Below are 16,992 nucleotides of genomic sequence, written 5' to 3'. Positions count from 1 at the left end.
AGGAAATAAACAGGGAGTGGAAAGAGGAAGGAGAGAAAAAGATAGGTGGCTAATAGGTTCCCATGAGAGAGAGAGAGAGAGAGAGGACGTTAACTCATGCCTGAGGCTCCGCTGACTGCCACACATCCTCCTCCCACACCCACCTTTATCTCTCACATATTAATGGAATGTAGTTGAAAGGGTGCGAGGCTCAGAGTCATTGTGTTCACCTACACTGAACACCTGAGCTGACATGCAAGATTATAATCATTGCTTGAAGCTTAAATAGACAAAATGCTTTCAAAATTACATTATATTACACAAGAGCACCCTTTGCTTTATTAATATCTGAGACTGTTTTATACTAGATTTAGTAGGTTGGTCATTCTGTATAAAATCATCAAATGTTTAGTATGTACTGTCTTAGACTTAAATGAAATGTATAGACTTTAATGAAATGTATTGTGCTGATTCATAATATTAGAAAATGAGGGGAACCGAAATTCCATTCATCTTGGATTACAATTCAAATGTTTAAATTTTAGGTGAAAGGGATCTATTGACAGACACTGAATATAAAATAATCCTAGTTATGTTTCCACTAGTATGTTATCAACTAAACTGTGCAAATTTTTGTTTCCTTTACCCTAAAATGGGCCTTTTACATTTAAATACTTTTTACAGTCGTCCAAACTAGACAAACTAAACTCCTTTTGGTTTTTATGACATTGCCACCGCTTCAAAATGTAAAAGTAATTCACCTTACTATCATAAGAGACTATAAACACAAGCAAATTAACACATTTGCGAAGCTGAAATCCATGTGATTTATAGTCATTTCCTACTGATTAACTCCGACATTTGACTGATCCATTTATCTACTGAATATCTTCAGCTCTGATGTGTTTAGTTAAAGGTGGAACACAAACTAGACCTTCAGAACTCAGTGAAGGAATTCTATGCAGCATGTGTGCAGGCTACCTTTGACCTGTAAAGTGCATTTCCTTGTTTTAAACATCAGATGCACGCAGATACACCCTGCTATTGAGACACTGGACAACTGAACCTTTCCTCCACTAACAACACCAACCTGTGTGTCTGTATCTACATGACACAAATAATGGGGCTTTTAGCAGCAGTGACTCATTTGTGTTAAGCGTTTTTTGACCACTTCAGTTCGGCTGCAGGCTTGTCCCTGGCTCCCGTGGTGCTCTGCAGTTCCAATGCATCACATGGTCCAATGTTTACTGAAGCTAACTGACCTGCTGCAGGAGCTTGATTTCAAACCCGGAGCAGCCATACTGGAGACACGGAGCGTGTTTATCATGCAAATATCAGATTCTGTTGTGAGAACAAACCCTTGTCTGTTTTGTAACAGGATGGTAACACAGCCTCTCTGGTGTTTATTTATTATGATTATTATTATGATTCCCAGGAGCTACGTAGCGATGACCTACGATGCATCGTTAACAAGCGCGTCTGTAAACACATTCACCACATGGCTGGAAGCAGACAGCCACAACAATATGGCCTCTTTGTGGGGATGCTCCGCTCCTGGCCTGCGAGTGAAACGCTTCATAAATGGCAGCTTGGAAAAGAACAGTGGGGCTTTGTCATGTAGAAACGCGGCGACTCGGCTCTCGTGTCGGGGTAAATAACCTGCCCGGGCTCGGTTCGTTTACCTGCGCCGTCTTCAAAGCGCAGCTCCACGGTGCCGTCTCTCCCGATCCTCACGTCCCCGGGTCCCTCGATCCTTCGCGGCCACCCGGCAGCAGAGGCGACCGCCGACTTGGGGCTTTTCCTCCGGTGTCTCAGCGCTAGCGTCCGGCAGCACTGGTAGCACACTGCCCAGGCTTGCTCCTCGTTTATCGGCTGGCTGTACAGGCTCAGGATTTCTTCCAGCGAAACCTCCTCGGCTCCGTCGCCGCAGTCCATGTTCAACAAATTCCCGGCGCTCATTTCGGCGGCGAAGTCCCGGAGAAGGGTCGGCGATGTCAGCATCTCGTCGTCGGTGCCCGGTCGCTTGGCCATCCTGACATCACCGTGGCCACATACCTCATAAGAAGAGGGGAGTTTCCTGTTGAACGTGTCGGAGCCACACAGCGGTGAGTTGTCAGACTTGTCCCCGTGTCTCAGCTGATGTGTCCCCGCTGAGAGAGACGAGCACCACACGGTTCACAGGGAGACACGGAGCGCTCTGCTGGGTCCAAGTGCCCGCCGGATACGCGGCTTATCAACCACACCCATTAAGCTCAGCCAATAGGAAACCAGAGAGCTTCAGGTGTGCTGAAATCTGATTGGTCCCTGAGGTGCCCCTGTCCTGTCAGTGGTCTTAAAAAACTAGTCTTTTACTAAGAATACTAACAACAGCTGTGTTTAAATTCTGAGGCCCCATCCTTCTGAGGCCACGTCCTTCAGAGGCCACGTCCTTCAGAGGCCACGTCCTTCAGAGGTCGCATCCTTCGGAGGCTTACAGCACTACAGATGACTGTGAAACCGGAGTGTCAAATCCAGCCACCGGGGGCCATTTGTAGGGGAAAGAAGTTGAAACCAACTCACGCCATCCATTGTTACCATGGTAACCTCAAAAGAAAGTAATAGCTGAGGTGCCCCTGTCCCGTCAATTGTCTTTATCTAACAATACGAACAATAGCTGTGTCTAAATCCTTCAGAGGCCGCATCCTTCGGAGGCGCTTGATTACAGCAGTATTACTAGCACTATTATTTATTTATCTATTGCACATAATTCTGCATCCGTCTTCTTACCTCTTAGCGTCTCTTGTGCTGATAATTCTCGCTCCAGGCTCAGTGAATTCTTCTTTCTTTTAAGTGTGTTTTGCAGATTTCAGATTAGATAATGTCAATTGAGTATTTTAATAAATAAATAAATGATAAAAGTTGTTTAGTGTACTTATTTCACCACTGCATTCACAAATGTTGTTATATAACTGCAACAGCACAAGTGGGCAACTTCCGCTACTTCTCACTGAGCCACATGCATTTTGCTAAGCACAGCTCCATCTCCTGACTGCACTGTTCCTCTCGTCAGAGCATCAATGAATTGTACCATTGTACTGAACAAATTAGTCATTAATAATCTAGTTCACCATATTACACCATCAGCCACAGACTGAAAATCAATTTAAAATAAAGTACATTTCTTGTCAATCTATTAAATTGTCATGTTGTATTTTCAATGGGGTTTTTAAACTAACCTACATTAAATGGGTAGATACAAACTTCCCTGGTTCAGCTTCTTGCTGTAAGAATTAGTATGTAAGACAAAAAAATAAAATTACTCCAATCAACTCATGTGATTGTGGAGCTTGGGAAAAGAAAAGGGGATAGATGTATATCTAAATGTATTTATCTGAGTCCAACACATCCATTATTAATAAAAGTCCATACAAACATAATTAATAAATAGCCTCTGCCTGTGGCCGATGAGAAACTATGGCAAATGTCACTTTTTTTGGTTCTACAACTCCAGAAGCTGACAACAATTTTAATACAAAGACGGAAAATTGTGGAGGATCTTTTTTGGTAAAGTTTAAATTCTCTTTTCCATCAAAAAAAACAAAGTTTCATCATCATCATCATCATCATCATCTCAGTGAACACTTGGCGAGAACACAATCATCAAATGTTAAAACACTGACAAGACGTGAGCAACAGATTGACTTTAATTTACTTTCCAGCAGAGATGAACTGAAGAAATAAATGAATAGTTCTCTTTGAGAGGCTTTTGTTGTTGTCCTCTTGTGGATCCTTCATTATTAAGATGCCAGCTTGTCAACAGCGCCACCTGGTGGCTGTAGAACAACCTGGTGCTCCATCTTGAACTGTTATCATGTGTACTGGTTAATGTTATATTTGTGCACAGACTTATTTGTCATCAATGCAGAATCAATTTGTGATTGATTGATACATGCAGATCAGTATAAGCCACACAAATGACACATTGTTACAATACACTGTGGTTATAAAAAGTGTAAAATAATACCACATAAAAAGAAGACGTAAGAGAAAAATACAGCACTAAACAAAGTTTGAAAAATAAATAACTTCTCAAAGTGAACAAGGGAGCAGTTCAAATTTAAAATGAATTGTAGGCACATGCGGGTGTGTTTGTTTTCTTTATCCTGCAAAGGCTGGAAAAAATAGCCTTCAGCCTTCAAGATTCTTAAACAGCACTTCAGGTTGTCCTATAATGAAAATCATTTACAGCATCGACTGAGGTTAAACATCATCATTGGTTCCCACACTTTTGTTTTTCATTCGCAGCAGAAAGGAAAACACTTGCACAAAGAACTGAAGCTAATTCTTGAGGAAGGCCCCACACAGATTACATTTGATGTGCAGATTGTGATTATCATGTGCATATGGGACGGCCCGCTCTTGTGGGGTCTTTTTTCTTTTTCGCAAAACTGACTTCACACGGCGACACGTTCCCTGACCGGGCACCGTAAGCATGGCAGAAAAACACGGTGTGAGAGTGTTTGTGGACCACTCTCTGCTTCTCACATGCATTCGCAATGGCACAGCAAAGATGCAGCATCCCGAGATCTTTGGATGGAGACATTATGTAGGTGCTTTTGTTGTAAATCACTGAGCTTAGCAGTCATGAGCTTGCAAACGTCATCCGCACACATCCGTAAAAACCACCCTCCCATCTTTTGGTAAACTGCTCACAGCTTGGGCCAATCTTTTCTCCTCCCACAGTTTCGTCTCTTCTTCATCTCTCGTCACACACGTTGCCGGGTTCAGCTTCCTCGCTGCTGTTGATGTTGACAGACTGGCCATCCTTAGACACAACGGTGGCCTCCTTTGACGCCCTCCTTTTGGAGTCACGAGCAGCTTGCTGTAGAACAAACAAAGACGTAGGATTTTGAAGGTCACTTCATTTAAATGTCAACTAACTGGACTGGACAGAAAGTGAGTGGGCAAAGTTGGACAACTCAGGCCACACTGAGTCACTGAACATTGAATTGTTGAAGCCCATAAGTGGAAGGTTAAATTCAATTCTGAAAATTGTTGTTTGTTCAGCCAAAGGAATTGACTTTAGAGATCTTTTTGAATTATTATATAAGTTTTGTAAAGGACGAAAAAACATTTGTAACATAATCCTGAAAAACAGATCCCATCTGAATCGAAGACTTGTGGAATAAGAGTCTTTCAATCTCTATTGCATTTCTGTTAAAACCCATATATTTGTATTCTAGGAGCAGATTGTCTTTAGTGTGTTTATCTCTCAAGATTTTTCTGTGTGTGCATGAGTGTCTTTATGTGTGTCCCTGTAAAAAGTCCCACATGTCAGCCCTGCTATTTGCTGGCAACCTGTCCATGTTGTACCCCACCTCTCACCCAATGTCTATTGGGATTGGTTCAAGCTTCTCCCTGGAGAAAGTGTATAGATGTATGCATATTTTTGAAATCTGGCTTCCATCGTACCTCTGCACATTTATCCCACTGAGTTTAGAGACGATATGAGGAAGCTGTCGTGTTTTTGTACATTCTGGAGTCAAATTCCTATTGAAATTTGCGTCTGACTCTGCAGGGCAAGACTGAAGCTATGTAAAAATACAGTGATGGTGTTAAAAGCAGAACGGTCACATGCTGTCAGACCTGCAGGTGACACCTACATCACTCAGGGAGCGTCTGGGTCTCCTCTGGTGGTTGGAGCCGGAGGTGTTGAGGCCCTGCTTCCCACACTGGGTCCCTGTGTTCACCGTCCTCTTCTCTTTCAGACCGGCCTCCAGAGCTTTACCTGGAAGGACCACAGTTAAGGTTGCTGGATTATTTCACACAACACACAACACACACACACACACACACACACACACACACACACACACACATTGAAGATAACAACAAAACTGCCATGTCAGGGAGTTGACAGCTGGGTAGTTGTGTTTTGAATGGTTCACTGGATCCTATCTGTGATCTTTGCTCGTATTACAGAGCAGCACAGGATGGATTTTGGGTGTAATGTGGCCTGTGGCACCTACAGTGAAGGTAAATAGATAAATAAAGAGGGGGGTCTTACTGTTCGCCACCGGCAGAGGAGTGTCTATGTCGGTGTTGGTGAGCCACGTCGACTCCGTCTCCCTGGTCCAGCTCTCGTGGTACCTCGGCTCGATGATCGCGTCCGCCCGACTCCCTCCGCAACCCATCGGGAAAATCATCCACGGCAGGTGACGCCGCAGCTGGACACGGAGTGAACACAGCGCCGCTCGGGCTCGTGTCTCAGCACAGCCGCGGCATCATCCTCCTCTTCATCCTCCTCCTCCTCCTGTTCCTCCTCCTGCTCCTGCTGCCCTCTACTGCAGCGCTGCCCGTGGACCCGACTCCATCATCGGCCGGAGATGATGATGCTGCTGCTGCTGCTGCTGAGGGTTGATGCCGCTGTCCTCCCTCCACACACACAGCTGAGCAGCATGAACACACACCACAGCTTCCTGCGTCATCACAGGGGGGTGGGGGTTAAGCCTGCATCCAGTCTGAATGCTGATTGGCTGTGTGTGTGTGTGTGTGTGTGTGTGTGTGTGTGTGTGTGTGTGTGTGTGTGTGTGTGTGTGTGTGTGTGTGTGTGTGTGTGTGTGGCTTTATTTTAGACTCATATGTCCTTATTTGTTAAAACTAAATGCATGGATGCATGTACCATTTGCTTCAGTTGTATTGGATTTGGCTGCAACAGTTTTCCCCTGAAACTAAAAAAGTGTTTGTGGATTCAAACACTTCACCCTCCCCTCCATCAGCATAGTCGTGAGTAGATAGAGTGAATTTTCATTTTTGAGTGAACTATCCCTTTAAGGCTCTTATGAAATGATTGTTTTTCATGTGGGGTCTCTCAAAGTTTTCTGGCTTCATCCCTCAGTTTAAATACATGCATTAGATTAATTGGAGACTATAAACTACCTGTGGGTACAAGTTTTAATTGTGTGTCTCTGTATATTGACCATGTGATATGACATCTAACGCCCTGCACCTCGCTCAGCTGGGATCGGCTCCAGCCTCAAACAATAAGAAGTATAACTTATGAAATGATGGACTATAAATATAAAAAAACAACAAAGTGAGCTGAAGCCAGATATTTTTCACATAGAGTATTTATTCTCACATTTATTTTTTAAATATGTGGTTCAATCTTCAATTATACTGACAATATAGTATTTTCACATCGACCTTCCATAATTATTCTTAAAATGCTTCATATACAGAAATCAAGGGAGCGAACAAGCAGTAAACATATTGCTTCTTCATACTGTAAAATTACCAGTTTCAGTATTTCACAGGATCACAGCTGGAGGGGGAGGAAACAATGGTCAACATCTACTTGTAAACAGACGTTCCTTACGCGGAGCTAAAAACACATCACCTACAAAACCTCAACAAACAAAAACACATTCACTGATTTTTGAATCTTTAAATAAATACTATATTTAACATATATTTTTTTCTCTCCCCGTCTTTCAGCTGATCAGCTGTCTTTAAATAAAGTAGGATGATGGGGGGGGAAGCCAATAAAAACGCAGGATTTTAACTTGACTTTTGTTGAGGGAATGTCAACCGTTTTGGTCGGTGCTGGTCACTTCCACAGCGTGGTACAAACAGGAAGCGACGACAGAGGAACCACATTCAAGTATATTAGAACAGAAGATATGATTGGAGACAAGTTTACTTCTGTGATCTATCTTTACTTTACGTGTTGTCACTAATCAATCCTCTGGTTTCTAACAACCTGATCTATTTACACTCAGGAATGTGCCAAGAACATGAGAGGAAAAACAGAGAGGTTGTGGAAATAAATTAAAGCTCATCAGATTACTGCGTATATGATGATGATGACGATGATGGTGATGAATCTAGACTTTGAAGTCCAGCAGGTTGCAGTCGATCTTGTAGTAAACATAGGGGTAGTACTCCTGCTGGCTCAAATTTAGACCCGGGATGTCCATAGAGGCCTGCAGGCACAAAGAAGAGATGTAAAAACAAATGTTCAGTTTATCAATATGTCAACATGTCTTTCACATATTGATCAAATCTATTTCTAGTCAGATTTGACACCAGTCAATCATAAAGCATAAATAGTAAAGATGACAGACGAACCCCACAGCAAAGTCCAGCTAAGAACATGTATGGTGGGATGTTTGTCCATGGCAACAACTAAAATGAATAATTTAGTAAATGTGTTTTATATATTTATAAATATATAGTCTTGGCCACTGTGGCCTTTATTGATAGGACAGAGTCAAAGTGTGAAAGCAGGGAAGACCTGCAGCAAAGGGCCAGGCCAGAACCGAACCTACCAACCTGATGTTTGTAAGAGTGTGTGTGAACGAGACTCACATCAATGACGGCAGCACTGCTGTCCAGATGTTTGTACAGGTCGTACAGCACCTCCCTCAGCTTCTTCATGTTCTTCTTGTTGGGCTGAAGCAACATGGCCTGGAAGTTGACTGGCAGCCCGTATCTACGACACATATCAACAGGACAGGTGCACAGATGAATGGAACCATACACTTGCTGTATGGAAAGAGAAGCACTCTGGCAAGCATCTCTAGCTGTAAGGTCTCAACTGTCTCACCTCAACACTGACTCCACAAACACCCGCAGAGCTTTTATGTGAATCCACGCAATGAAGGCTTCACTGAAATTCACTTTCAGCCATCGCACCAACGGCCCCTGAAAGTACAGCAACAGCACTTCAATCATTTCTAGGTGCATCTTAATGAACACATGGACATAAACACCAACATTCAGATATGAACTCGATGAAGACAAATGTTTCTGATTACCTAAACCTGATAATAACACAAATAATGTCTTTTCACAATAAAGCCAATAGTCAGAATCTTGATGTCAACAATCAACAGTGAGCTGACACTGAACAAGCATACATACACATATATATATACACATACACATATATGTATATATATATATATATATACATATATATACACATACACACAGACCATATTTCAACAATCAAAAAAGGGAAACAGGAGGCGTACAAACTGCTTCTTCTTGTCAGTGGACAAACGGGTCATTTCTTCTTTGTCTGCCTTCATTTCCTCCTCATTGTACTGGAAATCACGCACTGTAAACCTGGGTCAGGACACACAGCAGAGAGTTGGCAATCAGATGTCAGCAAACAGATTACGACTACAGACAGACAGACAGACACACACATGCATGTACTTCTATCTTAATGGTAATCGAACATCAATCACAGAAAACAGTAGAAAGAAAAATCAGCTTTGAAAACAAAAGGCTAAAAGCAGAACCCCACATTGACTCTTTGCACCGGTCACATTGTTATGATGAAAGTTAAGTGGGGTCATTTACTTGTTTTCTCTGGCCTTGTGTTTGAAGTCGTCCACAGCCTTCCTGAAGAGAGTGACGCTGAACAGGCCGCTGTCGTGGTCTTCGAACAGGAGCCTGGAAGAGGAGAGGACACAGGGAGACAGAGCAGCATGAGAACTGGAACACACATCACACAAATCAGCAGTATTTGTTAGAAGAGAAATATCACACAGGCTCTCTGAACACTTTATAAACCAAACTACAGCCTCCATCTGTACCGTCGGTTAGAGGCATCACATTACTACCATCCATTTGTACTATAGCTATGTTTTAGCACAGCAACCGTATCAGATATAGCACATTGCAAATGACAAGACCCCAGGAATACTTATACATATGTAAATATTCTATATAAAATAAACTATTATACTTTACTACTTATTCTTATCTAGTTGTGGAGCTTATGTTAAATTTCAGGAAAACAATTTGACAAACGTCCTCACGACTCTAGATTTCTCTCAGGGATCCTGGGAAGTGTCCTGTTTCCAAGTCACATCCTTAGATAGTGCTCAGTATCAGTTCTGAAGATATAGGTTGCTAGGTTACCACATCCCACTGACCCGTGTCCATCCTGATGTCTCAAATCATCTGCTCATGTTGGCAAAAGGTCAATTACTTTCTACAGATCAACCGCATTATGTTTCCTATTCGAATATGATTCGATTGCTTTTTGCAGGTCAAGTGTGTAATGTGGCCCATTTTAGTATGAGTCAAGAGAGGAGAGCGGCGAGGGAGCGAGAGGAGGGGTCAAACCAACCGATGGAGATAAAAGATTGATTAGCGACAACAGGAATGTCCTTTATCTTTGGCAAAGTTTTTGTCAGTTAAAGACAAATAAATCAAATAGAGCTTTTGTCTTCTTCCTGTAGCAAATGAGAAGTGACTCCTCTAGTGATCCTTACTTCGTGGAGCGAGGTACAACCATCTCAGCCAGCGTTTCATACATCTTCTGCCAATCAGTGTAGCTCGTCCTGATGAGGGAGGAGAGGAAAAGATGACAGCAACGGATTTTATATTTGAACATGGAATTTTAGGGCCGATCTCAAAAAAATAAAAGACTAATTTAAAGAAGATGCATGTGTGCTGATGCATTTCATATGATTGTCGGTTTGCTGCATGTAACGCACATTATGTTATAAAAACAAAACTACTTCAGGAAATCATTAAAACAAAACAGTCTTCATATTGAATGTACAAATAGTGACGTGGGTGCACTTACTTAGGGACGACCACCAGCATCGTAATCAGATACTCTGAGTCCAGTACAAAGTCCTCCTTCTTCACTATGTCCGCCAGACTCCTGGTCAACAAGCTCCCCCTACAGGACAACACATGACAACACACAGGAAACATGAGAAACATCTCTTTACACAACCTTCAGTAAATATTTTAATCTCATCTTCGGTTGTAATTTTATTTATTATAATCATTATTAAATTGAGAAGGGAAACAGTATTTTACTTTTGACACAATTAGATTCAAGGCCACGTATAAAGAAATTTGATCTTCTGTAAAACTCTGAATCACCAAAGAAGAGAATGATATATTATGAAGGCAAAAATGTAAATGGAAAACAAACATGCAAGGGATACTCTCCATCTATTTTCTAATAAGTGTTTTACGTACGCGTTCTTCCTCTCCAGGTTCTGCAGATTTCCCTTCAGGTTGTTGTAGGCTGAAGCTCTGGCCTTCAGGTCGTTGTCGATCTGAGTTCCTTGCTGTGAACCAAACAGGAGAAGGTGGCGGCTGTTGAGAGGCCGGTTCCACTGAGGAGCATTTTTTCTGTTCTGACCAGAAAACATACTGTGTGCACAATCCATCAGATTTTGTTTCAACACACCTTAGAGATGATCTCAGAGATGTTTTTCAGGGACTGTTTGATCGGGTATTTAGCCATGTCCCACTGAAATCTGGTGATATAGGTGACCAGGTCCACTGTAAGGAGCACAAAATATAAATCAAAGCAATGATCACATCCACTTACACAGGTGCTATGAAAAACACTGAAGTACACACAGAGACAATTAGCAAGTTGACGCGATTACCTCCATTAGCCAGTAGGTTCTCCTGGACTTTGTCTCGGCTGTCCTCCAGAACGTCAGCCATGTACTGAGCGACCTTCTTCACCACACTGGAGCATGACACACGACGATGAAGATGAGGGTGAGGAGGAGGGTTGGAGATCAACAGGATGGAATCAGAGGACAGGAGAAAGAGTCAGCAAAATGTGATGTGATTCATCACAAAAACAAAACCTGAACAAGAGCGTGTTGTAAAGTTTACCTCTCCACAAAGGTGTCCAGTTTAGCCAACTCATCCGACAAACCCACTAACACGTCTAGCGTTCCAACCTGAGAGACACAGGAGCACAAGATTATAAAAAAAGCCCCATCGTGGCCTCTTGTCCCGTTCACTCACACATTTCCTACAGAGGACTGCTGTGTTTAACCTTGAGGTCGGGGATGTTGAACTTGTTGTTGGTGGAGAGGTTGTTGGTGCGGGAGGTGGCGACCATCAGCTTGTCCCACGTCTGCTGACACGTCTTCTCCCCCGGAGCAGAGATCAACCAGAATTCTGTCATGGCTGCTGGCAGGAGTTTATTCCACCGGGTCTCTGACGGCAGGAAGGTAAGAGAAAAATGATTTCTAAATCTTTTTTGTCCAGGATGCTGATCTGCTGCTGGGATTCATGTCAGGTTTTATAAATAACCAGCATCACCACAGATTTTCCAAATGCGTTATTATGACATAATATTATTAAGTCTACAATTCCAAAGCACATGATTCACCAACAATAGATTTGATAGCAGAGGCCCACTCCATCTTAACCAAGATAATAATGCTCATTCTATGTTAATGCATCAATAATAAAAACCCAATAATACAATGCAGTATGTGATAGTAAAAAAAGTGAGGGGTTCATCCTGCATGTTGATTAATACATAATCGTTTAGTAGTTTTACTCCTGAGTATCGTTACAATTCATCATTAGTACATTAGTACAAGGGTTGTACTTTTCCCACCACTGACCACCAGTGTACCTTCATGAGTCAGAGTCACATTACCAAGGCCTCTGTTCCTCTTTTGACTTTTCCTTTGCCTCAGATTTCAGGACTTCCTCTCATGTCTCAGTGCAGCTCTGACTGATTGCATCAAGACAACAGGGACAGACGTGTCTCCGTGTCTGCTGATTGACTGTCATATGATCAGTGTGTGTGTGTGTGTGTGTGTGTGTGTGTGTGTGTGTGGTGGCTAAACACTGATCCAGCTCATCGTTAACACGAACAAACACCAACACACAAGCTTGCTGCTGTTGTTCAGATCAGTTTTGTTGATCGTCCTCTAAATGAAAATCAGAGACAGAAAGCACGTAAATAAACAAATAAACCTGCTGCTGCTGCTGCGTGTTTAGACCCTGTTAGCATCCTGCTGAGGACACGAGCTTGTTTTTGTCGCAGTCTGTCGCCGTCACGACGTCGTGAACGTGTGTGTGTGGTCGCACTCACCGGTGAGTTGAGCGGCTGCAGGCTTCGGTCCGCACGGTTCTGTTCAGTGGAGCGATCGCAGCCTCGGGTTCATAGCTCAGATCGAGACGAGTCTTCAATCCTTCAACACGGATCCTCACCGTCAGCTGACCGGGCCGCTGCGCATGCGCACACGCCGCCGAGCTCCTGCGCTGGATTCACGCGTTCGCTGACCGTCGTTATTTTCAGCATCCGGACGTAAAGTCAAAGGTCAGAGGCAGAAAACGTCTGTGTGGAGCAGGGACTTCATTAACAAATATACTCACACCTGGACACTATAGATACTTTAAAGTCATAGAGTGTGTGTAAAGTATTCATAAAGTATATAGCTGAGGTGTCTACATCTGCTGTACCAAGATTTTACAGGCTATGTTAGTCTAATGCACAACTTTATATAGCTTCAGTTACTTATCTTTAAATCTGTATTTATCTGTATATATATATATACACTTTTATCATACATATATACTACTGTGTTTGACTTTTGTGTGTACTACTGGATGCCTAAATGTCCCTGGGATTAATAAAGTATCTATCTATAACAGAATCAGAATTGGCAGGTTTACACACACAAAAGGCATTTGTAGTGTATTTGTGAGAGTCTAAATATAAAAAATAGGAAAATAGGAAACAAAATTAATTACAAAAATTACTATTAGAACCAGGGAAGGAATGATGCAAGTTAGGAAACACAAGAGACTGGATTGTGCAAAGTGCAGTTAGTCCATTATTTCCCTCGAGGGCTGAAAGTGGTTTTCAAAGAAAGTGCTAAAATTCCACGTGGTGAGTAATTGGTAGTTCTATATATGTCAGGGATACATTGTTAAAATTAGATTTTTCTTTCATTACTATAAAGCTATAAAGTTTTATCTATAATAGATGATCGGTTACGCCATAATGCATTCGTCAAAGAAGTATTTTGCTGAGGAGAAAATACATTTTATGACACCTGAGTTGTTTGATTCATACGGTGAACATGGGTGTTACCTCCTGCTGTTTGATTACTTGCTCTCCATTTGTTAGAATGTCTGTTAGATCATTTCCGCTGGTACGTGAAGGCAGCATGATGGTTTGTTTTGACAGCTCGGTCAGTCCGTCTCAACATTGACCTCCTGTGGTGAAATGTAGCTACTACATTATCTAACAGTTACAGAGGCATAGAATGTATATATAGTAAAGGTCTTAAGGTCAACTGCTCTTAACAAGTCCTGTCCCTCAATCTCATATGAAGATTTGAACATCACAGACAATGAAGAATAAGATGTTTACGGTGTGTTATGGATATTTATTAAGTTACATCTTCACCTGTGCTTCTGTGCTGTTCAACAGTTGTATCACTAAAATGTTTATCTGCTGCCACATGTACAGTTACTGGCCGAACCACCCAGCCACCCCTGCATTCTTACAATTTGATCACTTGTCCTTGTTGAAGCCTTCGTTTCTTGGAAAATATTTTCATTTTGGATTTGTGGGTGTGTTGGGGTTCTGGAGAATCAATTGTTTGTGCTGTTGTTTGTTTATATCTGTTACTTCTGGTTGCAAATTCAATTTTGGACCTGAGGACAGTGGAGGCATTTAGCAAAACTAAGTGGAACTGAAGCACAAACAAAGTCTCATTAGCTCCTGCTCCATGGACCCTGACTTGAACCTTGAAGCTTGATGCTTTACACTCTCCACTGAGTTGCATTGTTGATTGGAAATTGGGACAGTATTAAAGGAAGCAGCATTAAACCCAATTAAAAATGATTATCCAAACTTTCATTTCCACTGTTCTTGATACTATAATTGACATTCATAATCCAAATCTGTTTGTTTACTTAAACTGGGAATTAATGAAATCACAACACTGATTTTTATTTTGAACATAAATACACAATATGATTACTAAATGGAAGTATTATTCTATTGGTGTTTCACTTGCTCTGTTATGAACTTAATCTTGTTATTGTTAACAATAATAATATTATATATAAGACTATTCTACATAAGATAATACTTCACTTGACTCCCACTAGTACCAAACAGATTTATTTACAAACCAATCCCTGGAAATAACTTGTGGCCCAATTTGATTAGTCATATGCAGTGTGCGCTTCCGGGCCTTCAGCTATAACCTCACAGAATGAACCCATACATTGAGCCATGTCACTTGCTCTCTAAACAGTAATGGAGACCAGCCAACTGAGATATTTCAAAATGTTAGTGTCAGTGTACTGCCAGAGGACCTTCCTTGTTGTGTGGACTCCTGTGTTTTGGAAAGTTTAGTGAACACAGTGTCCTCCGGAGTCATAAAACCAAGATAAGAGCTGTTGGACAGGCAGACGGATACACACACTGCACCAGCACCACAGGAACACGAGTCATACGACTTAAGGAGGCTGCAGGCCGAGTTTTTTCAGCGTTGTTCCAAACTCCTGACTTCCATGCTTAATCAAATTAATTTTGCTAAATGAATTTCTTCCTATCAAACTGGATGGCGTGAAACATTCAATTATCACAGTTAAAATGAAGCTAGAATTGAGTGTGACAGAGGCTTAGGGACTAATCAACAAAAGTATTCAATAAGCTCTTAAATCTTAGAATTTCATCACATACAAGCAGGAACATGGTGAACGACAAAAGCAAAGACAGATGGAGGCATATTTTGTCTTTTGAGTGTCCTGAAAGTTATGTCAGGTCCACAACATTGTTTTAAAAACTCTTTACATCTCGATGTGAATGTAGAAAAAGGTGCAGAGGTGAGTCAGTCAATGTGATGATGATAACAACATGCATCTAACTTGCATTCTCAGATAGATTTAAGTAATAAATGTAGAAGTATATCCTCAGGACATCTGTGAATTCCAGAAGGTGTTTTTATTCTAGAATATAGGACAAGATGATATATTCTAAAAAGACAGGTTGGACTAGCAGTGATCAGTCACTTAATTTCTGCAATGTCATTAAATCAATTTTCAATAACCATTCAACAGTAATCCAAACTACAGCATTAAAAAGTTTTAATTTAGTCTCTTAAGCCATTTCTCACATAGACTTAAAGATTTTAAACATTCACGTAACAGTCATCTATTATTTTCTGTGTGATGAAATGGCGTCCTGAGCAGAGACAGAAACCCCACTCCCTGTGTGTGTGTAAAACTGAAATTCCCGGTCCCTTGTTTTGATGGTTGCTCTGGTTCCTCCCAGTTAAACCACTGGACCAGTTTACGACTGTAGATATCTACAATTGTTCTGACACTGACACAATTACTGTGACGAACCCATTAAACAAGTGTGTACAGCAGCTAGCTGTAGTAAATGTATTCTGTTTTGTTTATGGCTGTGCGTTTAAACCATTTTTACTTGCCATCGCAACATCCATGGACTGTGTTGAGCAACACTTTGCTTTTGACCGGAATCGACAGGTGTGTCGACAGGGCCGACGAAGCTTTCGTTTTGAAGCTGGTGCTGGGGCGACACCTAGTGGCAAAGAATAAAGCGTACATAACCTTTGATTATGGATAGTCCAAAGTTTTGCCTACGGGCTAAACAAACAATATTAGAGCTTATCAGACAAGAGGTACAAAGTGTCAGCCACAACTTCATATTTACAGCAGACTGCTTAAAGTGATAGTTCATCCAAAATGATAATTCAATCATTATCTACTCACCACTGTGCTGATGGAGGGGTGGGTGAAGTGGTGTGATACTGCTCCTGTGGTGACATCCATATTCCGCAAGCCCCGACATTCATATTTGACTCAAAACAGCATCATTTACATTTGATTCGGCTGCAAACGCTGTTTACCCCTGAAACTCCACAATACTTTTGCGGACTCAAACACTTCACCCACCCCTCCATGAGCATAGTGGTGATTAAATAATGAGTGGATTTCCATTTTTTTTATCCCTTTTAATGATCTTTGGAAATCTAATCTAAAAATGTGTTTACAAAGTTGTGTTATTTTCTTCCTTTTATTTTTTGGAATCAAAACCAAAAAATAAAAGGAAGAAAATATCATATGAGTGTTATGCTTGAAGAGGACGCTGTTAGAACTCAGAGTGTGAAGTCAGACTGTTTTTTTTAATAAAGTTCCGTCTCCCGTGTCTCTTCTGTGAAGCAGCACAAGTGCATCAGTGTA

General features: G+C 41.6%; 3 protein-coding genes across 15 annotated transcripts in view; all 3 read right to left on the bottom strand.

Moving 5' to 3' along the window:
• spire1a (spire-type actin nucleation factor 1a) overlaps nucleotides 1–2,173 on the bottom strand; it is a 28,380-nt gene extending 26,207 nt beyond the window's left edge. For 9 of the 13 annotated variants that reach the window (XM_069515928.1, XM_069515931.1, XM_069515930.1 and 6 more), the window contains exon 1: nucleotides 1,662–2,154. In XM_069515928.1, the coding sequence (XP_069372029.1) occupies nucleotides 1,662–2,010 (349 nt within the window). In that variant the 5' untranslated portion in view covers nucleotides 2,011–2,154. Of the gene's footprint in view, nucleotides 1–1,661 lie in introns of all 13 variants that reach the window. The other 4 variants (XM_069515933.1, XM_069515935.1, XM_020090818.2 and 1 more) reach the window with 1 other exon arrangement.
• Nucleotides 2,174–3,644: 1,471 nt separating this feature from the next.
• On the bottom strand, nucleotides 3,645–6,481 carry LOC109631665 (brain and acute leukemia cytoplasmic protein). Its single transcript, XM_020090540.2, has 3 exons — nucleotides 6,026–6,481; nucleotides 5,622–5,746; nucleotides 3,645–4,840 (listed from the first exon to the last, which is right to left on the bottom strand). The coding sequence occupies exons 1-3, from the start codon at nucleotides 6,162–6,164 to the stop codon at nucleotides 4,715–4,717; spliced, it is 390 nt and encodes a 129-aa protein (XP_019946099.1). The 5' UTR covers nucleotides 6,165–6,481; the 3' UTR covers nucleotides 3,645–4,714.
• Nucleotides 6,482–7,070: 589 nt separating this feature from the next.
• atp6v1c1b (ATPase H+ transporting V1 subunit C1b) lies at nucleotides 7,071–13,048 on the bottom strand. The gene is made up of 13 exons (XM_020090972.2): nucleotides 12,854–13,048; nucleotides 11,798–11,961; nucleotides 11,632–11,699; nucleotides 11,394–11,479; nucleotides 11,189–11,283; nucleotides 10,975–11,066; nucleotides 10,568–10,666; nucleotides 10,251–10,319; nucleotides 9,331–9,423; nucleotides 8,997–9,090; nucleotides 8,567–8,664; nucleotides 8,329–8,452; nucleotides 7,071–7,943 (listed from the first exon to the last, which is right to left on the bottom strand). Exons 2-13 carry the CDS (start codon nucleotides 11,927–11,929, stop codon nucleotides 7,845–7,847), a joined length of 1,149 nt encoding a protein of 382 aa, XP_019946531.1. The 5' UTR covers nucleotides 11,930–11,961; nucleotides 12,854–13,048; the 3' UTR covers nucleotides 7,071–7,844.
• Between the last annotated feature and the right edge of the window lie 3,944 nt (nucleotides 13,049–16,992).

This window comes from Paralichthys olivaceus, chromosome 20 (genome assembly GCF_024713975.1).
Source record: "Paralichthys olivaceus isolate ysfri-2021 chromosome 20, ASM2471397v2, whole genome shotgun sequence".
Classification (NCBI taxonomy): Eukaryota; Metazoa; Chordata; class Actinopteri; order Pleuronectiformes; family Paralichthyidae; genus Paralichthys; species Paralichthys olivaceus.
The sequence above is the reverse complement of the archived record's forward strand: the minus strand, read 5'-3'. Positions and strand labels throughout refer to the sequence as shown.

What these genes read in the sequence shown, in the direction of transcription:
- LOC109631665 (XM_020090540.2), bottom strand. Translation starts at nt 6,164, where the DNA reads ATGATTTTCCCGATGGGTTGCGGAGGGAGTCGGGCGGACGCGATCATC. An exon ending in TCCTCTGCCGGTGGCGAACA is followed by an intron (nt 5,747 to 6,025) that starts GTAAGACCCCCC and finishes TGGTCCTTCCAG; the next exon opens with GTAAAGCTCTGGAGGCCGGT. An exon ending in CCAGACGCTCCCTGAGTGAT is followed by an intron (nt 4,841 to 5,621) that starts GTAGGTGTCACC and finishes TTTGTTCTACAG; the next exon opens with CAAGCTGCTCGTGACTCCAA.
- atp6v1c1b (XM_020090972.2), bottom strand. Translation starts at nt 11,929, where the DNA reads ATGACAGAATTCTGGTTGATCTCTGCTCCGGGGGAGAAGACGTGTCAG. An exon ending in TCTCTGAGATCATCTCTAAG is followed by an intron (nt 11,067 to 11,188) that starts GTGTGTTGAAAC and finishes TTTGGTTCACAG; the next exon opens with CAAGGAACTCAGATCGACAA. An exon ending in AACCTGGAGAGGAAGAACGC is followed by an intron (nt 10,667 to 10,974) that starts GTACGTAAAACA and finishes GTTGTCCTGTAG; the next exon opens with GGGGAGCTTGTTGACCAGGA.